General features: G+C 40.1%; 1 protein-coding gene and 1 long non-coding RNA gene across 2 annotated transcripts in view; one reads left to right on the plus strand and one right to left on the minus strand.

Moving 5' to 3' along the window:
- naaladl2 (N-acetylated alpha-linked acidic dipeptidase like 2) overlaps nt 1-27,499 on the minus strand; it is a 526,866-nt gene that overhangs the window by 137,477 nt on the left and 361,890 nt on the right. Inside the window, exons 12-14 of the mRNA XM_085263600.1 lie at nt 23,577-23,669; nt 17,509-17,696; nt 17,124-17,252 (exon numbers count right to left, since the gene is read on the minus strand). Coding sequence (XP_085119726.1) covers nt 17,124-17,252; nt 17,509-17,696; nt 23,577-23,669 — 410 coding nt within the window. The remainder of the gene's footprint in view (nt 1-17,123; nt 17,253-17,508; nt 17,697-23,576; nt 23,670-27,499) is intronic.
- Nucleotides 25,141-26,533, plus strand: LOC146546927 (uncharacterized). Its single transcript, XR_014890602.1, has 3 exons — nt 25,141-25,337; nt 26,015-26,096; nt 26,275-26,533. It is a non-coding gene; the product is annotated as an uncharacterized LOC146546927 (long non-coding RNA).

Consider the following 27,499-nt stretch of genomic DNA (forward strand, 5'->3'; position numbering starts at 1 on the left):
ATAGGTTTGTTGCAGAGTATTTTCTGCAGAATAGGCAAGGGGGAAAAAAAAACCCTGTTCGAAAAATGCATCACCCCACAGCATCTGACAAATATCACAGCCACAAGTAATGACAGTCGTCATTCTTCACCTAACACACATTTTCATATGCATTCCCCTACTTATATTTTGTCGCTGTGATATGAAACTGTGATGGAAGGGCCATGCTGTCAGCAGCATAAACGCCTTCTGAGACCGAGCAGCTTCTCCTCGTGATTATGCAGATTCATTGAGGCTGCCGCAGTCACACAATGCCTTTCCTGACAATACAAGAACTATGGTAATTCAAACATATTGCCAACAGCATACTATTTCAAACATTATGCCAAGTGTGCCGTCGAGCCATCTTGGAAGGCCATAAAGTCACACACCCATTCTGGTGATTTATCATCAGCTTCCTTTCCGCTGGCTTTATGTGAGAAAACATATAAAATAGACATATAAATTAAGCCTCCCAGCTAATGTGGATGATGTTCATATTTACCATATACAGTGTGATTCCAAAGCAAGCCTATTGTTATCCATTTCTTTATGTTTGAAAATCTGACATGGTATTATAATTCAATTAAAGCATCAGCCATTGTTTTTCCAGTAGAAGCATACTCATGAGCATGCATAAGAGTATAATTTGTCACAGCGAATGCTAATTGTGTTCAAAATCCAACATTCTGGAAACACACAAAGGACTATGGTATTTTAGATACATTTTATGGATGACTTAAATTATACGTTTTTATTGGTTTTGAAATGGCCTTTGTGTGAGATTTTAGAATTTTAGATTTTTTGGTAGGAGAGGAATAGACACAAAAATTTCTCCTGTGGGTAAGTATTTATGATTGCTCCTTTGGGCCATAAAGATATACATTGTCATGAGTATTTTCTATTGTGTAAACTTGGTTTCTCAGACTCATATTTCATGTGCAAAAGTTTGGGCTGGATGTGGGTTGTGCGTTTGATCAGTGTGAGAAGTCATAAACTGATGCATGAAGGGACAGAAGGACACGAGGAGGAGACCACTACACTTGAAGATAAATGTACATGTATATCTACTAGCTCCAGTTTTTTTTTAGTTTTTCATTTACATAATATGCCACCTGGTGTCATAAAATAATGTACACCTGAGAATTTTCTGTGTATTTCATGACATGAAATATGCAAGCTTTTCTTTGCAATCTGTGCAATATATTGTGCTATATGACCTGCCTTACTTCCAACTTCAAGACACTACCACAAGACAACAGAGTGCTCGTGTATGTGACCCCCAAACTTCAATTGTCAGTTGTGATTTACATTAAATTGTCGATCACAATTACCTCAGAAGAATAAACAGCAATGTGCCAAAAATCAAATTAATTGAATAATGAGACCTACAAAGTGTTTTTGATGATGCCTTATTTTCCAAGATTACATGGAAGATACATAATAGCTTATATAGTCGATTGCAAGGGCATCCTCTCTTGTTCAATGGAGAGTTGCTCCCCAGCATTTTTCTCCCGAACAGTACAACCTATAGGGGGTGGCACCCTGGATTTGTCCACTGAAAATGAAGTCATCACGACATCATCTTTCATCATACATGAGGTCAAACTAGAGGGTTGTTTTGTCTGTGATTTTTCTTTCCCTTGAAAGGGCATCCAATTCCGCATCCTGGTATGCTATACTAAATAGCACTTTTGTAGGGTTTTTTTTATTTCACTAGGAGGGTGACATCTCAGATTCCCCAGCTGAGCCCATTACAACCGCAACTCATAAGGCACCACATTACATCTTTTTCATTTAAAGGGCATGTCATTTTTTCTTGCTTGGGGGGAGGCCTACAGGTCACCATCATGTTTTCTTCCAATGAAAGGGCATCCATGAGGGTTCTTCATTCACATATAGAAGCACACTACAGGACTGTTAATGCTGATTTAATCATAACTAAGATAGTCACCACAGACATTTTGTGTGCTTTCATCATTGTGTAGATACATTTGAGGGCATTTTGTCATGTTTACTCTTCACTGGCGGCAACTTTTTGGGCATTTTCAGTGTATTCCTCTCTCTCGTTCTCTGTCTCATATATATATTCTTTTTCAGAAGAAATGCTCCTTTTCAGAAATGCTCCCATAGTTGTGTCTGCAGGAGTTTTTCACCTTTTATTATGTGTTTTACATTAGAACAGCATCCTCTTTCTGTTATAGTTGTTCAAATGCATTTACGACAAATAGATTAATAAAACCAAATCTGTATGAACATGAAGCTTAGTGCTTTGAAATCTATTATGCACTGAGAAGATTAGGTCAGACAAAAACACCACAAACCAGGAATGTTAAGAGGATTATCTCAGAAACACCACGATACAAATATGTTCCTAAGAATATTTGAATATCTTTTTTTTACTGCACTGTCTACAACAACATTTCTGTATATTGGAACCGATTTTAACTTTTAGTGTCACATGGAATCACAAGCATAGCAAATGACCAGAGATGGGCAGTAAAGCATTACTGTAATCTGATGACTTTTTTCAAGTAACGAGTAATGTAAGGGTTTACTATTGCAAAAAAGTAATTAGATTGCTGTTACTTTCCCGTAAGCACGCTGCGTTACTGCGTTACTAAACTGTCGTGATTTTGTTTGTGAGAGTGTTTCTAATGACAATGACGTAAGCGGGTGTGACACCCGTGGCAGCAACAGACGTGTGTAGATCACCACGGATAATATGGAGTGTGGGAGAGAGTACGGTCATGCAGCGTTTAAAGCGGGGGCGTACTTACATTAAAATTGACAAAAACATTAGCGTCCACTGTAAACTCTGCGTGGGAAGAAAACGTCTTTCTACAGCGAAAAATTAAACTCCAAATCTGAGCAAGTACCTAGCATGCTGCCACGGGAATGTGAAATTCATAAAGAAACCCCCAGATCCCCCCACTGACATGAGCACTGGGCAAACCTCCACTTTCCCCACTCGTGCTAAACAGGTGGAAATAGATTTAAGAGCAACAGGACAGTGCCGCCGAATCTTCGATTTTATTTATTTTTTGCTGTGTTTTACTTGCATCTATTTGAAAGAGTGAGCGTAAACACAAAACATTATTTCATTTTATATGCAAAAAATAGTTTTAATTGTTAAACAATCTCTTCAAGTCAAAGACAGTTGCATATAATTGGATTTTTGCTTAATGCAATGTGCATAAAATAAAAGACTAAAACTCATAAAACTATTTTTAGAAAGAGGCTTTCCATTTGATTCAATTTTGTATGATGGATTATGCATAAAAAATAGAATTGGGCTGAAAGGTCTGTTGCTTTATTATGTATTCAGCTTGTGTATCATGTTTTTAAAAAGTAGCTAAGTAACTAATTACTTACTAAAATAAGCAATCAGTAAAGTAACATGATTACTTTTTTGGAGAAGTAATCAGTAATTAGTAACTAATTAATTTTTTCAAGTAACTTGACCAACACTGCAAATGACAATGTGTTTCACAGCACGTCAACATTTTTTCTGTCAGTATCCTCTTGCCACGGTGTATGTATTCATGGTACTCGTAAAGAGGACTGAAAATCTCTTAGGTTAGCTTTACATTTTGACCTGCTAGCATGCTGGAAATGAATACTGTGTATTCATGAAATACATACATACAGAAAAACCCTGATGTCGCGATAGAATAAGAACAAACTAACACATAAACTTGCAATGACACTGAGATCTACAGTGGGGCAAAAAAGTATTTAGTCAGCCACCGATTGTGCAAGTTAAAATGATGAGGTCAGGAATTTGCACCAGAGGTACACTTCAACTGTGAGAGACAGAATGTGAAAAAAAAATCCATGAATCCACATGGTAGGATTTGTAAAGAATTTATTCGTAAATTAGGGTGGAAAATAAGTATTTGGTCACCTCAAACAAGGAAAATCTCTGGCTCTCACAGACCTGTAACGTCTTCTGTAAGAAGCTTTTCTGTCCCCCACTCGTTACCTGTATGAATGGCACCTGTTTGAACTCATCATCTGTATAAAAGACACCTGTCCACAGCCTCAAACAGTCAAACAACAAAGCAACAAAGGAGTGGCTCCGTAAGAAGCATTTGAAAGTCCTGGAGTGGCCTAGCCAGTCTCCAGACCTCAACCCCATAGAAAATCTGTGGCGGGAGTTGAAAGTCCGTGTTGCTCGGCGACAGCCCCAAAACATCACTGCTCTCGAGAAGATCTGCATGGAGGAATGGGCCAAAATACCAGCTACTGTGTGTGCAAACCAGGTAAAGACCTATAGTAAACGTTTGACCTCTGTTATTGCCAACAAAGGTTATGTTACAAAGTATTGAATTGTATTTTTGTTATTGACCAAATACTTATTTTCCACCCTGATTTACGAATAAATTCTTTACAAATCCTACCATGTGGATTCATGGATTTTTTTTTCACATTCTGTCTCTCACAGTTGAAGTGTACCTCTGGTGCAAATTACTGACCTCTGTCATCATTTTAGGTGGGGGAACTTGCACAATCGGTGACTGACTAAATACTTTTTTGCCCCACTGTAGTTATGTTTGGCCCAGTCATGGGCTACATACATCCGCTTACATACACCCTTCTGCTAATGTTGCAAACTTAATTCCTTTAGTAGAGACAGGACTAGTCATAGTGCATTTAAATTATTTGTCCTCGTTTTCCTCTTTAGAACAAGGCTTCTGTTTTGTATTGGTGTCTTCTTAGAGCATGGTGTAGTCATTTTTTGTCTCAGATACTTTGGATGCAATAGATTCATTCTGTCCTATGCTGCTCTTGTAGTATACTCTCATGTAGCCTTAGCTGACTAAGGTATTATTCTTTTCGTTTAGATTCAAAAAACAACTTTTGAACCTCAGTGTTTCTGTAGGCAATACAGAATAGAGCCCACATAAAGCCCACATGGAGGGGTTTAAATCACACAACAGTAACTTGCCAAGTGCACATATACATGTAAGATCCTGTAATTCCAGTTACACACACACACACACACACACACACACACACACACACACACACACACACACACACACACACACACACACACACACACAAACAGTTGACCATTTCTTTGAGAGAGGGAAGATGTACCATTTGCCACTGTGGTCTTTTTTTCACTCTAACAATGTGCTATCCACTGGCGACCATTTGTTTTCAAATAGGGGAACCTGCCACAAGCCACCCACACTCCAGCTGCAGACAAGACCAACATAAATCTGAAACAATACCCAATTAAAGCACAAGGTCCTCTCCATTTGTTTTGTATTCTTCTAGCCACCAAAGCACCACTTGTATCTCCCTTCCCACCTCTGTTTCTCATCCTCTTGACTTCTCGCAGTCCTTCGACCCCCTGTTGCCCCCTCTCCTGGTATAAATCCCCTACAAAACGAGTATCTAGTTTTATTATAATTGGTTCCCAAGCACCCATTCCAAAACTATCAGTGCAGCAGCATCTCGGTTTGGAAGACAGGTCCAAGCAAAGTAAGATAAGTAGCAGGTATTACAGCTGTTGCACAAACAAGATAAATGACATGTGTAGACCTGTTTGTAAATACTAGAAGGTGAAAAGAATACCTGGGGCAACTCAAACACACTTGAGATGATGAATGGTGTGATAGACTGTGCCAGAGACACAAATGCCAATGAATGGACAGGTATGAGGCAAGGGCAGAGGAGACAGGAAGGTAAATAAAAAGTAAACACAGTGGAGAAATGATTTGGTTAGTTCAGTGGCACTCTGCAGAGTTGTAATGATGCATTTCGCTGTTTTGATTTGTTACATGTAACAAAGCATTGGCTGAGCCTGTCTGGGACCAAAAAGGCTTTGTATGCAACACTCACATGGCTAGATGAACATCTTGTTAATAAAGAGTGTACATTTCTAAGAAAAACAAAAGCATTATTTACTTATTTTTACAGTTTCACTATACATTTATCTACTAGATCGACTAATGAAAACAACAGTGAAGCTTAAAAGGAAAAGGGGAGACAAACAGGTGATATATAAAATCTTAATGTATAATGTGGCCTTGTTTACATCCATATTAATATTATTATTATTATTATTATTATTATTATTTAATATACGCAATGATTTTTTTTTTTTAAATAAACCATTCTTGACAGAGTTCCCCAAACCCAGCATATATAACAGCATATGTGCCTAGCACCCACTCAACAAGAGTTTTTGTTGACTATGAGTATAGGAGAAGCCATTTCAAATATTATATCAAACTCAAATTCAAACTTGTAAAATCAATATCCTATGATGTGATTTTCAGTTTTCTGTGCTCCACAATCTGCGCAACTCGAAAGATTTGCTGGAACCAGCCTCCCCAGAGAGAGAGTAAGAGAGAGGGACGATAGAAATCAAAAGTAGAGCTAAAATAGATTAAATACTGGACTCAAATACAAAGTAGACAGATTAAAGTAAATAAATGGCAACACTGCTCTGCATCTGCTTGAGGTGCATTTACAGTAGGCAACAGTTTTGTGCCATGTTCACCATTTCCAAATTCAAATTCAAATTTTTATTCCATGAAGTAGTCTTTAGAGCTTGTTTCCTCATATAAAGTTTGTCAACATTTTAAAATAGAAGATTTTGACACACATTGATTCAGTTCATTTGACTATGCACAACTGTCTTAAGGTCCTACCACAAGCTCAATCAGGTTGAAGTCTAGACAGGGCCTTGTTTTTCTGATCAGAAGACAAATCTATGACATGGTTTTCTACAGCATCATGCACCTCTTTCAGTCTGGTACAATAAGCAAAGCAGTGAAAACCGAAAGTCCATAAAGGTATGGCCAGAGAAAAGAGTAACTTTGATCCTCCTGGGTTATGTGAGCAGGTAATTAAATTATCCTCTAAGTGAGTGGTTAGATTGTTGTTTTTTTCAAAAAAATCGCTTTTCAGGAGCTAGTCCAGCATCTGGACAGGTAATTATTGCAGGTATGGCTAACGCCCCATAGATTAGAGTAGGCGCATGGAGCAATGTGTCTGCAAATAAATTATAGGTAGCGATATTTATAGCACCACCAGTGTCCCATTGGCATTTACAGTATACACATTAAGAATGACACCAGAGCAGAGAGTACTGTAAAAACAAAATTTGTAAATGAAGCTGTGGCTATAAGTATGAAACGCAGAAGAATGAAACCTGACAAAAAACGATGACTTTTATAAATCCAAGCAGGATACGTGTTAACATGTTTCCTTAAAGAAGATCAAAGGTAAGTTACATTCTCTTTGTCTCTTTTAAGGCACTGACAGAGGTTGTCTGCAGCTTCATTACAGCCAAATGTGACAGGGCCCTTTTCTTTATTTTAGATTAGGGGATTAAAGAGACATTGCACTCAAATCCATTTGTGACCTCCTGTACCTGAAACTGATTAGTAATTTGCAAGAAGATAAATCTTCCCTGTGGATGAACGACTTCACTCTAAAAAAAATTATACTAAGCATCATAGCCTGAACAGACAAAGAGAGCATGTAGAGCAGAAGTAAGAGAAAGATTTTAATGAAAGTGAGAGGTTAGGGAGATGCAAAGCCTGCTGCTCATGAAAGAGAAGGTTAAGAGGTGATAGAAGGAAAGTGAGCAAGGTGGGGAGAGGGTTGTAGTGCTTAAGGGACAATGAGAAAAAACAAAAAAAAAGGGAAGAGGTGGTGGTGGGGGTGGAGGAAGGAAATGAGATAGAGTAACGATGAGGTGTGTTTTTTCAAAAGGCAAAAGTTTTCAGAGTTTAAAAAGATGGTAGAAGTTGGGAAGAAGTCCGCGAAGGCTGATCATATCTGCAAAACACCCCCAGGTTGGAATAAAGAGACAGTTTGGAAGGCTGAATCATTGAGCTGGTATACTTAATCAGCAGAGTGGCCAATGCAGATTGTATATGACTGTGAAGTGTGGGATGGGGTGAGAGGGAATATTTAGCTCATATTAGGAGTGCTATCCTCCCCCTTGCACACAAGCAACATCTCAAAGAACAGTCAAAGTCTTGCTTTTATTGTGGCGTTTCACACATGTTTTAACTTTTATGTTATTGATGGAAATGAAATGAAATAGTCATGGTATAGGTGAAAAAGGGTATTTGCACACATGAAGGCTAAAGAGTTAGGGAAACAAATATCAGTCCCAAAAGGAAAAGGAACAACAGCAAAAAATTATATTTTGTTCTACATTACCATGCATATGTCATACATAGAGTCATCATTGTGACCAAAAAGTAAAATATGTTCAAACTGTCAGCATAATGGAATCAGTCAGTGATTACATGAAAAGAGTGAAACAAAGGACTATAACAGTAAATGTAAATTAAGTGCGCATGCGCCAACCAGCGTGCAGCCTGTTACAGTTGCTCCTGCTTTTCTCTTAGTTTAGCTCTTTTTTCTTACGTATTCTTTTTTTTTCTGACTTGTATTTTCCTCCGTTTTCTATCTCTTACTCAATCATGTGGATTGAGAGAGTTTTTGTTCTTCTGGTGGCCGTGGAACTGTTACTTTTATCATGGAACGGGACCGCGGCACATCTCCTACACGCACGGACTGTTTACTCCAGAGATCAGCTGATCGCCCTGATGCCGGCCGGCTCGCTGGCCAGGCCCGCAGAAGTGCCCGCAGAAGTACCAGCTGAAATTTGGAGGAAAACACATCGGGGATGCAGAGGTCAAGGACAGAAGAGAAGAAAAAAGGTGACGGTGAGACAGCGGAGGCTCGAAGCGAGGAGGAGGTTTAAACCGTGTCTGCCGTCTATCGTGATGGGAAATGTGCGATCGTTGGCAAGTAAAATCGACGAGCTCTCAGCACTGGTACGGAGTCAGAGGGAATACCGAGAGTGTAGCCTGATGTGTTTCACCGAATCATGGCTGCACCAGGTCATTCCCGATGAGAATGCTTCCGTGGAAGGCTTCCACACTGTTCGGGCGGACAGGGACAGCATCGCTAGCGGTAAGCGTAAAGGAGGTGGGCTTGCTGTTTTAGTTAACAACCGGTGGTGTAACCCTGCCAACATAACAATCAAAGAAAGGATTTGTTGCCCGGACACTGAACTGTGTGCTGTTGGACTCAGGCCGTATTATTTACCCAGGGAATTCTCTCACGTCATCTTGGTGGCTGTTTATGTTCCCCCCTCTGCTAACCCCACAGCTGCATGTGACACTATCCACTCTGCCATAGCTCGGCTACAGACTCAGCACCCGAGTGCCTTTATTGTGATCTCGGGTGACTTCAACCATGTATCACTGGACAATACACTACCAACATTCAAACAATATGTGGACTGTCCCACCAGGGGAGAGAAAACTTTAGACTTACTGTATGCTAACGTCAAGGATGCATACAGCTCCTCCTCCCTCCCCCCACTTGGTAGGTCAGATCATAACCTGATTCACCTCACCCCCCGCTATGTGCCAATTGTGAGGAGGGAACCTGTGACCACCAGGACTGTTAGGAGGTGGTCAGAGGAGACAATAGCGGAACTACAGGGCTGTTTCGAGGTGACCGACTGGGAAACACTCTGTGAGCCTCACGCCGAGGACATCAATGGGCTTACTGAGTGTATCACAGGCTACATAACTTTCTGCACCGACTCCATTGTTCCAGCTCAGACTGTTCATTGTTACCCAAATAACAAGCCGTGGGTGACTAAGGACATCAAAGCCCTCCTCAACAACAAGAAGAGGGCTTTCAGAGGGGGCAACAAAGAGGAGGTGAGGAAGGTCCAGGTGTTACTAAAGGACAAGATCAGAGAGGCTAAGGACAATTACAGGAGGAAGCTGGAGTGGAAACTCCAGCAGAACAGCATGAGAGAGGTGTGGAGGGGCATGAAGACCATCACTGGATTCAGGCCAACCAACAGCAGGGGAGCTGAGGGAGGTGAGAATAGAGCCGACGAGTTGAATCTGTTTTTCAATAGATTCGACACCACAGTGTCTGCTCCCACCCCCACAACCTCACCTGCAGTCAGCCTGGAATCCAGAGCCACACCACTGTGCCAGCCTCTCTCTTCACATGTTGCCTCCTGTGAGATTCCTGACACCCCTCCCCCACCCATCACCTTCACTCAATACCAGGTTGAGATGCAAATGAGGAGACTTCACTCAGGCAAGTCTGCTGGACCAGACGGAGTGAGTCCCCTTGTCCTCAAGGCCTGTGCCCCCCAGCTGTGTGGAGTCTTTCATAAACTGTTTATGCTGAGTCTGAGTCTGCAGAGGGTCCCGGTGATGTGGAAGACATCATGCCTCGTCCCTGTACCAAAGACGCCACGTCCCAGTGGCCCCCAGGATTACAGGCCCGTGGCACTGACCTCCCACATCATGAAGACCCTGGAAAGGCTCATCCTGGACCAGCTGCGACCCATAGTAAGACCACATCTGGATCCCCTTCAGTTCGCTTATCAGCCTCGTCTCGGAACAGAGGACGCCATCATCTACCTGCTCAATCGTGTCTACACCCATCTGGACCAGCCGGCGAGCACTGTGAGGGTCATGTTTTTTGACTTTTCCAGTGCTTTCAACACCATCAGGCCGACCCTCCTGGGTGATAAGTTAGCAGCGATGCAGGTGGATGCTTCTCTGGTGTCCTGGATTGTTGATTACCTGACAGGAAGACCACAATATGTACGTCTCCCACAGTGTGTGTCTGACAAGGTGATTAGCAACACAGGGGCACCACAGGGGACTGTCCTCTCCCCCTTCCTCTTCACCCTCTACACCACAGACTTCAGCCACTGCACAGAGACCTGCCATCTTCAGAAGTTTTCTGATGACTCTGCGGTGGTTGGATGCATCAGCAGGGATGATGAGACAGAGTACCGGGCTGTGGTCGACTCCTTTGTCACGTGGTGTGAGCAGAATCATCTGCAGCTCAACGTGGCAAAGACCAAGGAACTGATCGTGGACTTCAGGAAGACCAGGAAACACTTGACCCCTGTTTCAATCCAGGGGGTCAGTGTTGACATTGTGGAGGACTATAAATACCTTGGAGTACACATTGACAATAAACTGGACTGGGCTAAAAACACCACAGCACTTTACAGGAAGGGCCAGAGTCGTCTCTATTTTTTGAGGCGACTGAGGTCCTTCAACATCTGCCAGAAAATGCTGAGGATTTTCTATGAGTCTGTGGTGGCCAGTGCGATCCTCTATGCTGTTGCATGCTGGGGGAGCAGGCTGAGGGTCGCAGATGCCAACAGACTTAATAAACTGATCCGTAAGGCCAGCAATGTTGTGGGGATGGAGCTGGACTCCCTCAAGGTGGTGTCGGAGAGGCGGATGCTGTCCAAGATAAAGACAATGTTGGATAACACCTCCCACCCACTCCATGACATGTTGGTCAGTCACAGGAGCTCGTTCAGTGAGAGACTGAGATTACCGAAAAGCACCACTGAACGACACAGGAAATCATTCCTGCCTGTGGCCATCTCCCTGTACAACGCATCCACTCAACACACTGTTTGCTGCTACAACTACACATGTTTCTTTTCCAAATATTTATTTATAAGTGACTTATGTATGTATGTATGTATATATATGTATATATTGTACTATTCTTAGTTAGCGTATTGTCTGTCTTGTCTTAATGTTGGTTTAAAATGGAGCAATGTAACAAAAAATAATTTCCCCCAGGGATCAATAAAGTATTCTGATTCTGATTCTGATTCTGATTAAACATGCTAAAGTGACACTGTTTTAACTGCACTCCATGCTCACGCAAACTATTGGTAAGATGTGCATTTATTATGTTTACGGTACTTCATTTGAAGTTCAACATTCATAGTATTATGACTAGGGATGGGTACCGGTATCGGTTCTGACATAAACGGTAATAACCAGACCGAAAAGCAGCGCACATTTTGGTGCTTTATTTCGGTGCTTTTTTTCCCTGAGCTGTGATACACTTTAGATTCTAGCCAATCATTTTACGTTTCCGAGGATAGTAGGCGGGGCCAGGTACGTACGTTCTTTTAGAGCAGAGCTACAGATTAAAAATGCCCAAGGCGAAGTGGTCAAAACTCTGGCTGTACTTCACAGCAAAATATGCAAACTCAGCAGCCTGCAACAAGTGCTTTAAGCTGATACTGTGATACTGTCAAAGGAGGTAACACCTCAAATCCGATGAAACACCTGGCGACGCATAGCGGTTTTTTTAAAAGCCGAGAAATGCGCCGTATTTGATAGCTTGCTGTGAGACCTCACACCGAGCACATCTACTGCGGGTGGGTTGCCTGTTATCGGGCCCGGAGTTAGCAACATCCCCCAAAAACACGAAGAGGAGAGTCCTGGCCCCTAGCCCTGCCAGTGTAGCAGAAATGATGACGGATGATGATGGCAGCAGCAGCCGTTCTTCTCTGCGTGAGTAGCTTAATGTTGTTCATGTATAATTTACGTTGAGTAGGCTAACCACGTTATTACATTAATGCATGTAAGGTGAACTAGCAAACACCATCATAGCTACATGCGGCTGTCCTCTTGTTTGATGGCAGATACTCCCTTCACCCTGGCCAAAAAGGCTAAAATGACCAAAGAAAAAGTTGAAAACAGTTAAACATGAGAGGTTTTTGGACAAAGTTTGTGTTTTTTCCATTGTTTAAGCACTGCTTCCAGCCAAGAGTGATACCATATATGCCCTATAGCTGCAGAAAAGGCTAACATTGTTATCTTTTTACAAAAAAACAGCTGAACATGAGAGGTTTTTGGACCAATTTTGTGTTCTCCATTCTTTAAGCACCGGTTTAAGCACCGTTTAGGCCGGTTTGGCACCGGTATCGGATAAAACCTAAACGATACCCATCCCTAATTATGACATGGTTTTATTTAAGTGTATGTCAGTGAAGTTCAGTACATTACTCAATATCATGGTTTGTAAAACACACACTCACACACACCAGTCTACTGTGTCTATTTCACACTTTTCCTCTCTAAAGCTTGAAATGGACACATGCAGTTGCAATACCGCATGCAGAAGGTGGAGTACCAGGAGGGGTAGATAACGTATTTAAAGCCCATAAGTTGCTAGTGAGTAAGTAAGGTAAGAAGTACATTCAAGGGTTCTTCTATTCCAGAAATTATTAAGCTAGATGGCTAATATAGATTTACATGTAAATGTGTTTAAACGCTAACAGGGAAGTAACGGAAAGCTGTTCCATTGCTCAGTTCATGGTGCAGAAACAGAGCGAGAATTGGTAAATAAGTGAGCCCTCTGTGATTTATCATATTAACAAATAAGCTTTCATTTTCAGACTACCTTGGCCATCATAGGATATAGCAGAGTTAGAGAGTAGTGTGAAGAAACTTTTAATAACTCCTTTAACACATTAGCAAAGAAAACCCCTGATGATTGAGAGGGGATGCCAGCTGCTGCCATGTCTGGCTTAATAGAAAAGGCCAGCTGAATAGGTGCAGGCTTCACCTGCATTTTCAGATTAGCAAGAAAAAGTGAAAAAGACTTTGGTTTGGCCAAATATAATAGATTTAACAAGCTGCTTTGCTGATACAGCACCTTTATTTTTCTGTTATTGGTTTATAAACAGCGCTGGAGAGATTGACATTTATCAGTGCCACACAGTGCTTAAAACTTTTAATTTACCTGTGATCTTTTTATTTTATATTAATAAACTTTTTTTCTTTTAATAAAGTTGTAGCCCTATTTTTTTGGAGGTCTTTAAAAGCTGTTTTTAGAGACACTACAACCATATGATTTTAAAAAGGTATTCCTGTAGAGTAAACAGAATATAAAGTATTTCAACTGAGGTCAGCCCTAAAGATCTGCAGCAGTAATATTGATCCATAGATCTACATAACACTGATGGGAAACATTTTTCTCATATTTCTAGAGAAAAATTACTTTCTTCTTTGAAACTTTAAATAAAATTTGTCAGTAACTCAGCTTTACATGCAGTGAGGTATATTTCACAGTGTGATATCGCTACTTTTGCTAAGTGGTTCAGGAAATGGCAAATATTTTAATCACTGTAGGAGGGATACATTTTATAATTCAGACAGGAAAAGGTGAAAAGTTCCAGGGAGAGTGCAGCATTTATAGAAACAATAAATACAGGAAGCACAAAGTCATAAAATTATGTGTTTTGTTTTTATAATGGGATGGGCGTTGTGTCTACTACACCACTGTATTACTCTTGATATATAAGCATTCAGTTCTTTACCATTTATAATAAACTGATAAAGACCTTGTAGTGGTGGTTTGCTTGTTAAAAAAAACATCATTAATTAAAGAATTATCAGCTCCAATAAATGAACAGGTTAATAATCAGCTGAATTCTTGTACAAGTGTGACAGGTTGAAGGACTACTGCATATAAAACTGTTCAGTTAATACTAATTGATATCTGTTGATATAAGGATGAAAATAATGTAAATATGGTAAGAAAATTGCTAAGAGTTTATTATTTTTCATGTTATATTAATGGCTTTCATGTTACTTAAGAGAACTACAATCTATACATCTCTGATCTGCTAGTAAGCCTTTTCTGGGATCGATTAGTAGTGTCTCTGTTCTCCACCAGGGGGCTTTTGCGCATTCTCCTCACTGCAATAAACTACTGCATGAGAGAGACGCAAATCATAATCACTCTCGTGATTCTTTTCCCCGTTTTCAGGTAAAAGTGTTTAAAAGTTGATATATTTCCAATGTGTACACTGTTAAGATATTTAAGAGGTAATCCTTCATTGTTTTGTAAGCCTTAGAAGCATTATATTACAGTTTTGTGCACATATACGTGGCGGTTTTGAGCCTCAGTTTTGTACTGTGTAATGGCCATTAAGATAACGGCAGGAGCTAAAAACAATTGTCAGCCATTTTTCCAGGAAACCTGCTCAAGTATATGTATAGTCAGCACTTTAGTATTTCGGTTTATTAGTTAGTGTTTTTCTTCCACCATGTGACATTTAGCAGTACAGAATGTGAAACGTTTCTGTTCATTTACTGCATTTACTGCAATAAACTACTGCATGAGAGACGCAAGTCATAATCACTCTCGTGATTCTTTTCCCCCTGTTTTCAGGGGTGTAACACAAGCAGTTGTAGCAGTTGCCCAAAGCCTTTGAGAGATGTCTCGCTTAATCTGCACCTGCAAGGCATCTCTTCCAACTAATTTCAGGAAGAAAGAGAGGGACCTTGGTTATGTAACATTTTTACACCATCTATTTTACTAAAGCTGTTATGGCTTCAGTTACCTGTCTCTCACTCATAGTTCAATGTAGCTGATTTGGCATTAGGGTCTAGCCGGAAGCATTTTCCAACCAGGCTTTAAACCCCTGACGTCTTGTTTCAAAGAAACCGAGGACACCTGTGAGGCATATCCTTAACTAATTTCTGCAAGGCAGAGGAGGATCACATAATGTTTTTATCCTTCTATTATACTAAACGTAAGGGAGAATTATCATAATGGATGTGTAGAATGAGCATAAAATTACTCCATTAAGAATGGCCTTCAAAACAAGGTGGCAGTATTTCATGTCAACATCTGGCCATCTTTAGTCTTAATACCGAGCTTGCTGAAATCAGTGTGTCTGCCTAAGAGTCTGCTAGCAGTTGTTCCTGAAGCCAATTTTCTGAGGAAAACTTACCTCAAAAAACATCAAAGCAGAATTGAAAATATTAACATCCTGATTAGTGACGGGTAATTACAGAGAAACAAAGAAATAATAGAAATGAAGAAGCAAAGTAAACTGAAATGTGGTCATATAGTGAGATGTTCTAATTAGTTACAACAAGCCTGCTGTTGTTTCTTTACATAGTTTCAAAAAAGCACCAAAAGATCTCCAAAAGTAGCATTAAGATGCAACGGATCCTTTAGGTCCTTTAAGTTGTGAGTTTAAAGCTCTAACACAACCACTAACATCCTGTCATTGGTTTGGTTTGTCTGTAAACTAGAAAATCAGTGATAGTTCTGCGATCTGGGAGAGGCTCCAACTCCACAGCCATGAATATTTGGTCCTTGTTAAAGTTTAGGCATTTACATCTGCTCATTTCTCCATAATGAGACATCGAAATCTGGCACATGCTTTGATGAGGGGATAACGGGGCGAACATGGCTCAAGAGTTGGGAGTTCGCCTTGTAATCGGAAGGTTGCCGGTTCGAGCCCCAGCTTGGGCAGTCTCGATCGTTGTGTCCTTGGGCAAGACACATCACCTGTTGCCTGTTGGTCAGAGGGCCCGGTGGTGCTAGTGTCCGGCAGCCTTGACTCTGTCAGTGCACCCCAGGGTGGCTGTGGCTACAATATAGCTTGCCATCACCAGTGAGTGAATGGGTGGATGACTGGATGTGTAAAGCGCTTTGGGGTCCTTAGGGACTAGTAAAGCGCTATACAAATACAGACAGACTATTTAATATGGGTATTAAAACTGATACTGATGCAGAAAAGCATTGATGAAAGCAGTGTGTTATCCAGAGAAGACCTTCTATGAGCACTTTTTTAAGGGTTGAAATAGATAGAAAGTTCTTTCAACAACAGTTACAAAAATAAAGAATATGAAAACTGCTTTTAATCATGCATGATTGGAGCTTTAAGATGAACTGATCGTGGGTAATCTGGATGTCTGAAGCTTAAAATATTTTTTAAGTCATTCCTTTATAAAACAGGGAAAAGTCATGAAGTATTAAGCTGATAACATACAACTTAGTGGGAACTGTGCCTCTAGGAACTCAAATAGAAAACAAGATTAAGTCTTATTTACTATACTTTACCCTCTTAGGGTTAGAGCTTGCAAAACAACATAGTTTTAAAGTAACAGAACCGCCCTTGAAACCGCAAGGGTAATCTCTAATATGGTGCTTAGCAGTTGGTGGTTTTTAGCAGACCTTTTCACACAAATTTCAACATTAACCTGGCAAAATCGCAGCTGTGGCAGCAGCTGTAATTTTGAAAAAAAAGAAAATGCCAGTGCTTTATATCCTTTCACTGAAATGAGGCGATTATTCATTGCCATATTTTAGGTGAATCACAGTGCTGCTACTACTAATATTGAGGGATCCCTTATAATTTATATGGTGTATGTTGTGAGAACACTGGACACTATAGCAGGACATCATGTTGGAGTGACAGTAGCAGTACATGGAATCATAGTAATAGTTACCCTCTGTATATCTGAGGTGAGCTGCAGAAGAGTTGGTGAAGCTGTAGCTCTGAGAGCTTCCGTCCCTCTAACTGGAGAGTTCAGGCTGACATAGGCCACTGCACTGCTCTGCAGAACAACACTGTTATCCTGAAAGGAACACATAAATGTACACCACACACCAGCTATTATGATTTCAATCTACTATAATAATCATATAATTGTTGTCATTACACTCATCACACCATCATAATTAAGACCCAACCCCTCACACTCCTTTGACAAGAAGTGTCGTCATATTTCTAGTGATTGGTGTTCATGTATGTTGCCAGTACTTCTATTTTCAGACATTTCTACCCTTGACCCTCTGACATTTAATAAAGCAGAGGCTCTTGTGTTTGCTGACCTTTCCCCACTCATAAGATCCAATGTTTCCCAGGGCTGAGCCTCCCCATGAGCAAAACACAGTGGTACGGTCTGGTACCCATCCGCGTTTGGTTTGCTCTGTCAGTGCTGCAATCAGTTGATTCATAATAGCTGAAGTCCCGCCTCCATGGTCGCTGTCATGACGACTACCAACCAGCACATAGCGATCTGAAGATAAATAAATAAATAAAACAAACAAACAAATAAGTAAATTAAAAACAGAGAAATCTTTATTTTTTTTCATCTCTGTATAGGTAGATACTCAAAAATTTATGGTGAAAAATGAGGGATGCTACACAAACTCAAAATAAATAAGGTAAAGGATGATATACAAATATGTGACAACCACACTTTGCACGATGGGGTGCACAATGGTCTGGTGGTTAGCTCTTTTGCCTTACAGCAAACAGGTCCTGGGTTCAGAGCCACAGGCCAGCTGGGGGGCTTCTATGTGTTTTGTGCTTTGTACTATTAGAGACAATGTTTCAATCATGCTAAAAGAATATGTCCATAGGTGCACAAATGCACACAGATGAGTGCACCTACTGTAACAGGTTTATTTATCCTCCCACAATTCACAGTACAAGGTCACTCGCTGTTTGATGGACCTAATGTTGAACACATGTTGTATCACTGATCATCTGCTCATAAACAAACTCTCTCTCTCTCTCTCTCTCACTCACACACACACACACACACACACACACACACACACACACACACACACACACACACTGTACTTTAAACAGGTCTCCATCTGGGTAATATTTAAATCCCATCATCCTTTTTGACCTTTTTTCCTTCAGTGGCTATCCATTTAGAGTTGGTTGTATTTAAAGTAGACTGCCTATTGGAGCCCTCTCCGGCACCTCACCTATTGACTCAAAATGGCTGTCATTCGTCACATAGGCACATATTACGGTCAGGACCTGTTCCCCTGATCCGAAGGCAAGGGTTACCAAACCTCTCATCCACTGGGAAAAACCTCAATGTATAGGCAGTGAACCAGGGAGATACAGCCCCTTGCCCATCACCAGACTCAGGGAGAGTGGGGACACTACCTGCACTGAGTCCCCAGTGGACCATGTTCCACACATCCATTGCTGAAGCTCATGCAGGTAGCTGCAGCTACTCGGGTATTGGTGCCTAATAGGGGTAATTTTGTTTTGCCAGCCTTAAGATGACTCAGAAGGTTGAAGCAGAACTCAGAATCTCTAGAATAAAGGGGAAGAGTTACATAAGTTTGCATGACCCATGGAACCACAACAGGCACATCAAATTCAAATCACCAAACTGTCCTTAATTACTATAAGAACTAAACTGCTGAACTGAGAAACATGGCTTTTAAGGATTTTGTATAGGAAGAAATTTGACTGAAGGGTGACATTTCTTATGCTAATGTGCAGATACTTGTTGGTAAAAGGCCCAAATATGTCTCTCCATCTTTTTGTGTTAAATTATAGACAGCAGGGATTATTTCAAGAAATCAGATACACAGCACATTATATAGCTAAACCGAGAAAGGGGTTTTAAAATGAATATGTACAAATGATGTGACTTAATAATAGTAGCATAAAGGCATTCACACAGTGTCTTCCTGTGGTTTACCGAGGTAAGAAAGTCACTTGCATTCACACATGAATGCTTCAGGCTTCTTTGTATGCTTTGCATTTTCTACAAAGACAGAGAGATGAGTATGGATGCACAAAGCAGAACTCCTGCAGGCAACAAGAAGAACAGAGCAAACCTCACAACTGCAACACAGAGCACTGATGACTCTGTCTGAGAAAAGAGGTGCTTAGAGAAGCCTGCTAGCTTAGCCCATGACAACATATTATTACATTATGTGGAGCTTCCTGGGTGAATCTTATGAACAGCGATTAGCGTAAAGTACTTTAAATCACTCATACGTGAAAGTGTAATTTACTTTGTTCATGGGTATGTATAGAGGGAGGAGGAGATTAATATATCAAAAGCTAAATTAATTTTTCATAAGAAACCCTAATTAATAAACACAGACTGAAAATAACATAAAATAACATAGACGTGATGCCCTTAGGCTAGGACAAATTATTATTGGTTCAGCTGAAACTAACTGTAGTTTAGTGCAGTAAGTCAATGGAGGAATGTTTTCACTTGCATAAATACATGAGCTACCAACCATGTTTTATTTTGTTTTTTGGTGCAATTGATTCTTGGTAGAAGTCCTCTAACATTTGCTACAGTTTTGAAATTTGCGAGGAATTTTTCTACATTGGCGACATGGTGGCAGAGTGATTAGGACTGTTGCCTCACAGCAGGAAGGTCCAGAGTTTGATTCCACCACCTGGCCAGGGCCTTTCTGTGTGGGCCTTTGCATGTTCTCCCTGTGTTTGCGTAGGTTTTCTCTGGGTACTCTGGCTTCTACCCACAGTCCAAAAACATGCAGTTAGTGGGGTTAGGTCATTTGGTAATTCCAAATTGCCCCTAGGTGTGAATGTGAGCGAGAATGGTTGTTTGTCTATATGTATTAGACCTGTGACAGACTCTCGACCTGTCCAGGGTGTACCCTACCTCTCACCCTTTGATAGCTGAGATAGGCTACAGCCCCCCGCGACCCTGACAACGATAAGTGGAAGAGAATGGATGGATGGAGTTTTCTACATTAGCAATTTAGCAATGTAGGTATCTTGAGATTAGGTGGCCACTCAAGTTCTTTATCTCATATTTCATATGCATGAGTTTTATTTATTTATTTCAGGATTGTGTTGGAATTGTATAGCTTCGGGCTTTTAACTGAGGATCGTGGGCATAAGCTAATATTTCTATGACTATACTTTACGTTTTATCCATCCATCCATTCGCTTATCCTTTTCAGGGTCGCGGGGGGCGCTGGAGCCTATCCCAGCTGTCATAGGGCGAGAGGCGGGGTACACCCTGGACAGGTCGCCAGTCTGTCGCAGGGCCAACACACAGGGACAGACAACCATTCGCACTCACATTCACTCGCACATTCACACCATTCACACCATGGCAATTTGGACTTTGTTTTATTTATACAAAAAGAATTATATTAAATTATATTTATTTATACAAAAAATAATTTCCCCCAGGGATCAATAAAGTATTCTGATTCTGATTCTGATTATTTGGTCATATTTTGCCTTTAGATTAACAGTAAAAAGTATAAAGTCATGATAGCTGTTCAAAGCCCGGCTTCATAGTAACTGGATGAGACACTAATTAGTACAAATGTGTGACACTTTTGTCACACAACAAACAAATAAGCAAACAAAAAAGCTGCAGTTCTTTAGAATAAGAACGTCTTCACAAAGTGAGTGCAATGTTATAAGACTCCTACGTAAACCCAAACTTTACAGCAGAAATAAACCTTTTTATGTGCATGATGGACAAAAAAAAAAATCACAGACACGACTGATTTAAGTGGCAGGTGATGCCGATAAGGCTCCTCTTAACCATGTGTCTGATGTTGGTGCTTTTTGGAAAATGTTTTAATGTTATTTTCTGACAAGTAATATGGATTGCTGCAAAGACATATGTACTGTTGTAACAGTCCATGCAGGTAATCCCTGCTCCAGTTCTAGTGCTTTATTTAAATGCTTATTTTTGCTATGTTACTTAGCACACTGTAGGCACTAAGGCACTGGACTCTGTGATGTAGCCATATAGTGTATGGATGCAGCTTTTTAACCAAGCTTCCCAGCCTTAGCTAGTTGAATGCATGTGAATGCAGATGTCTGATGCAGTCTTTAACCACTCAAGTGCCTAGTACAAAATCCATGTTGTCTGCACCTAAATGTAAAAAGGTGTCAAACTGAATATTTGAAGCACAGCACATTTTGAAGTCGTCATTTCCAACATGTTTGCTTGGGGCTGCATATAAGAAAGGGCAACTTTGGACAATGCCTGAAACTGATTCTCCCAACATTGTCCAGGAAGGCAACCAAATAAAATAATGGAAGAATAATCATAAAATGTGCTATTAGTGAGCAGTTGATAGACTTTCTACATTTTTGTTGCGTTCGAAACAGTTTGAACCAGCTTTATACTATAATTATATACAAATCTAAATCTATGAATTCATTTCACTGAGCTATTATTAGAATATAAACAGTTATGTCCCTGGAGTATTCATGTAACACTTGTGTTGAACCACACTGGCTCAAACTACAGGGCTGCTTTGATGTTACAGTGTGCCTGTTTGGCAGATTTGTTATGCTGCTAGCTGTAGCTGCGTACAGCATTATTTAAGAAAAACAGCAAAGAGTCATTCAGAATTACCCATTGCCATCATGCATGAATATTCAGTCTGTTTAGAGTTAAGTGTGGAACAGACATATGATGAAACCCCCACAACCAGTTAAAGCATCACTCCTTCCAGAGATTTGTGACCCATATTATCTGCTTTAGTGGGCCATTATGCCTGCTTAATATTACACTGTAAATCAGCAAGATAATTTTCCACTACTGACTGGGCAGGACAGGTACAGTAGCGTGACATTGGAGGAAGGCTGTGTGGATGAGGCAAGGGCAAGATAAAGAGACAATTTAAAAAAGGATAGGGGTAGTTTTAGCTAAGAAGAAAGAGCCAGGGTTGACATTTAAATATTAAAAGACCACAGCATACAGCATGTTTGAAATGGGCAGAGTTAACAAAGCCTTGTAAATGGAAACAGAAAAAAAAGATACGTCTCCAATGGTCCATTTTCAAAAGTCTTTGCCAACATCAATGGGCAACTTTTTGAAATAAATAGATGCAAATGGCAGACATTTAAGAAACACGATGGTTGACATTAAGAGAGCAAAAGGCAGTTAATGTCTACTTTAGTCAACATTAAGGTGGTTAATGTCTACTTATCAGAGCTTAACCACCTTTGGATTCACGGGATGAAAATGAAAGTGTGATCAAATCAAGTTAAAGCTTCTATTATTGTGTTTTGATCTAATGTATCCATAAAAAACGTGCACCTGCATCTTCTGAACCTTAATATGTGTTTATAAGAATCACTTTTCAGGTGAAATGTAACCTAAATTTAGATGGATCTGAAATAATGTTATAATCAAAACTAATTAAAAGTAATGTAAATACCTAGAACTATTAGAATCTATTAGATTCTAATAGTTCTAAAACAACACTTCTAAGTGAGAAAGTCATGCATTATTGTGATCCCTGTGCTCACTACATGTGGATAGAAGTGCTGTATGCAAGGAAAATAATAGGCAATGCCACAGTTTATTAAAGAATTTAAAAAAAGAATATTTTCCTCACTAATATAAAATATTTGTTATGGCAGCCATATAATTCAATTTGAGTTTAATTGTGTTTGCATTAAAGGTGATGTCATCTGGTTATTTTAGTCATCAAAACGGTTAATTTCACATGGAAAGGTAATATAAATGATTATTATTATCTTATGTATCAGAAGCCAGTGGTTCATGTTATGTCACTGCTACAAAGTGCTAGTCTTGTCTAAATACCCAGTGGTTCAGTTGCTCAAGAGCACTTTAAGAGAAGTCATTGTGGTTGTCTCATTTAACCACCAGTGAGAATATTTCTGTAGCACAGAATGTGCTTAGTTTCTATAATTTGCTCTTCTGCTGAGACACAGATGTGGATAGCATTGATGGTGGGAAGCAGAAACTGCTTCCCCATTTACAGGATTAGTGGCAAACTGAACTAACATGCACTGTTTGTAGCCTCATTTATGATGGCTATGAAAGTGGTGTTGATATTATCATGGAATTTTCTGCCAGTAAGAGAATACAGATGTTTCCAAATTTCTCCTGTAATCTTTTTTTTATGATTTCTACTGCTTGTTTAAAGCCAAGCACAGACAGATTGAGTTGAGGAATGAAAGCCATATTTGGGGACTAAGTGCATTATGTTGCAGCAGAGCTAAGTAATACAAGCATCATCAAGAAATCATTACCTTTTCTGTTAACGAAACAGGAAAGAATACAAATGTAGCTAAAAGCAAAGATAGAGACAGAAAAATGCTGAGATTGTGTTTTAACTTTAAGGCAAATCTGCAGTGGCTTTGTACAAACCTGGGTTCCTCTTTCCCTTCAGATATCCCACAACGTTGTAAATTTTCTTGTACGAAAACTGGTTTCCAATTGTCAGGGTTATCTTCTTGCGCTCTAGGAAAAAGAAAGAAAAAGACAAATTGTAAGATGAGTAATTCTGAATTATTATTGATTCATAGTGTGACGATACTGGGAGATTTTCATTCATAAGTTTTCACTCAGCAAAAAGAAAATATATTTACATAGACAGAACCTGGTTTGAATGCTCTGTTCTAAATCAAATGTGCCATGGGGGATATTACCACTCTGGAGTTCGTTATTATTAATCTCTGTAGGTTTCTTCCTGTTAAATGGTAAGTTTTCCTGCCCACTGTCGCCAAGTGCTCATAAGAGGTTGCATGATTGTTGGGGTTTCTCTGTATTATTGTGTTTTTTTTTTTTTTTTTTTAAACTTGGAATATAAACAGTAACCTTGCAGTCATATTGAGGTGACTGATTTGTGATTTGGAACTATATAAATTAAATAGAATAGAATTGACTGTGCAGGTTCTCAGTCATTCAGGCCGTGGTAGTCTAAAAGGCTTGGATAGAAAGCTCCTTGGACCGAACTGATTTGAACTGAACTGAATTGACTTTAATTACATTTTCAAGCTAAAAACCAAAAACAAAGTAGACTGACGTAAAATAAATTAAATCAAATGAACGTTGTGGTTAGTATATCCTATAGCTATTGCTTAGGTTAAAAACAGCCTTCAAATTCAGAGTGAACACAATGAAACAAACCACCTACCAATCAGCAGTTAGATTTTATGACATTTTATCTACCTTTAGGTTCATATTTCTTTTTAGCAATTACACATCTAACACCTTGTGGAGGAACTGATGTATTAATTACATTCCTTGACAATGTTTTCTCTTTTTTCTTCTCCTCTCCTAGATTTTTTTTGTTTTTGCTCCACATCGTATACATTCAGATAGTCATCCTCGTTCTTCACCAGTGTCCCACCAATAGTTTAGACTTTAGTCACAATTGTTGAAATTATCCTTTTGTGCATTGGCAGTTCCAAATAATTCATCTGATTGGACAAACTGCACTCTCAGAGTGCGGTCAAAGTGAAATATCACTTGAACCTTTAAGTACTTCATCACTCCACTTTACAGGTGTCCTAAAATTGTTAAGTTGTTTTCCAAGGGTTAAACTCTTGATGGTTGTCAGAAGGGAAGGAAACACACAATCTTCAGGAAACTGGAGATCAGAATGCATTAAACTACTACTGTTCATCTGTTACGGTGTGTTCACACCGAACGCGATAGAAGCAGGCAGAGCGTCAGGCTTACATGTAAAGTCAATGGAAAGGCGCGCTGACCCGCGATTGCGGCTCCCGCGAAAATTCGGAAGCAGATTTGCGTCGCGAAAACGCCTGAAACGCGCGTGAGTGTAGCGTGTTTCAGGCGTTTGACTCGCGAAAAAAACCACGCGCGTGAGTTTATGTGTTGCATTTTGTGTATACACGCGTTTCGCGTCCCCCGCTCGAGTTGGAAAAATCTGAACTCCAGCGTCAAATCACGCCGCGACAACCAATCAGGAGCCTGGTGACGTGGCTGTTACCTAGTTCAAAGGGGCAGATCCAGCCAAAGCCCTTTATTCTTCAATAGAAGGAAGGCTAATCAATGCCGTAGCAAACAACCCGGAGCCATACAACACCAGCTGCTTTCTGGACCGAGACAGGAATATAAAGGACCGAGCTTGGAGGAAGATATGTAAAGAGATCGGGCAACCTGGTAAGTTCATTCATTTCTCTTAAGTTTTCTCTAAAGTTTTCACTGACCCGGGGAAGCCGCACAAAAGCTAGCAAGCCACCGCTATTTTCCCACTGACGTACAAATACCGTTCTGCTTTTAGGCATGTTGTCATTTAAGAATATATTTTATTGTTTATTAATAAACAGCTCACAGTGGTCCCGCTGTTCATCCGTCACTGCCTCTTTTTTTTAATTTTCTTTTTCTTTTTTTTGCACCGGACAGCATTGCATTCTGCAGCCTGATTGACAAATATGCTCCGTGTCGTGTCTCCTGCACTTGCCAAATTTATCATGTTTGGTTTTGATAACCATCACGTCCAATAGAAAAAACAGCACAAAAACACCCATAACTATGAGCCTCATTCGGAAATAGACACCTGCACCGCGAGGGAAAAAGGCGCACGAAAGTGGCGGGCAGATGAAGACAAACCGCGGCATAATAATACTTTTACGTTTTGCAATCTACAAAGGTTTGCACTTTGAGAATCAATTGTGAGAACTGTGACCAATGTTCATGTGTGTGTGTGGAAAACAGTGTATAAAGTGCGTGGCCAGGGGCTAGTTATTCTGAGAACCCCTGCTGCAATAAATGAGGGACCACTGTCTACTCTATGATTATTATATTCAACCTGTTAACATTTAATACTGTATTGATAGAACCAACTGATTCTGCAGCAGAGCATCCCCTGTTGCTTCTCCTGGCTCCCCAGTCCCTGAGCTCCTGCTGCTGCACCCACAGGTATGTAGAGCAAGCACTGATACCTTTTTAGTCGGTGGGATTGCCTGTGATCACCTTTACTAAAGATCTACAACCAATCAGATTATATCCTGTTTTTGATTTGTTTGTTTTTTTCAATGTTGAAATTAAAATCTAGTAGCAGCCTTCTCATTTCTTTGCGTTTTGTGCTGTTTTACAGGCCCACAGGGGAGGACGGCTCCGAGGCAGATGAGGGACGGGTCCCAGGACGGTCCATCGGTGGTGGAGCTGGCCACCCTGGTGTCCCTGAAGAGTCCACACCAGTCTCCAATGGAGCATTTCCTCCTCAGCCTGGTTCCTGCTCTGGAGAGCAGCTGGTCCTTTTTATTCCTGTCTCTCTGTAAATACTTATATTTTATATATTTATGTTTAATGTATTTCTGTGTGAGAATTTTAATATTATTTCAAATAAATTTTTATAATGACTAATGTCTCAGTTCTACTACACAGCAAATGTTGGCACACGACTTTACACATGTAGAATTTATTTCATATTATACTAATGACAAAATATACTGATACAGTGGGATGCAAAAGTTTGGGCAACCTTGTTAATAGACATCATTTTCCTGTATAAATCGTTGGTTGTTACAATAAAAAATGTCAGTTAAATATCATACAGGAGACACACACAGTGATATTTGAGAAGTGAAAAGAAGTTTACTGGATTTACAAAAAGTGTGCAATAATTATTTAAACAAAATCAAGCAGGTGCATCAATTTGGGCACCACAAAAAAGAAATGAAATAAATATTTAGTGTATATCAATGTGTGTGTCTCCTATATGATATATAGGGTGCCTTTGTCTGGACGTGCTTCCCATCCAGAGCTGCACAGCACAGAGGGAAGTTCCAGCGCTCCTGGAGTCCCTCTGTGATGGACCGCCAGTCTCCAGGTGAAGGCACAGCCATGAAGTCGTCCACTAGACAGTCCCAGATGGACGTCGCTGCCTGGGGGGTGATCTGGCTCACCGTGGACACACCGACTCTGAAACTGAACGCTTGGTGCTGAAGGAGTCCCCGGTGACAAGGAACCTGGACAAAATTGTTCAAAATCAGTATTATGTGTACTGCAGTTACAAAATACATTATTCAAATTCCAAAATACTTTGGTGATGTCAGATTTAAATCACAAAACTTAAATCTTACATAAAAGATTTTGTAATTATAAGGATAATTACAAAATGTATATTAGATAATATCTAAAACAGTTGTGTTTTATTTTAACTTTAACATATCATAATTTGATTGGTAGCAACTTTCACAACTACAGTGAGCCAATCACTCATAATTCCTAAACATGTCAATCAGGTAGGAATGAAGTAAGACATTAATAGAAATAAAGAGTTGTGTGTTGACATGTAGCCCTTTCCTTGCTTAAATCAT

Source organism: Mchenga conophoros, linkage group LG23, assembly GCF_057382185.1.
Source record: "Mchenga conophoros isolate Kocher_MC1m ecotype Shallow Benthic linkage group LG23, M_conophoros_male_GT1.1, whole genome shotgun sequence".
NCBI classification, from domain to species: domain Eukaryota; kingdom Metazoa; phylum Chordata; class Actinopteri; order Cichliformes; family Cichlidae; genus Mchenga; species Mchenga conophoros.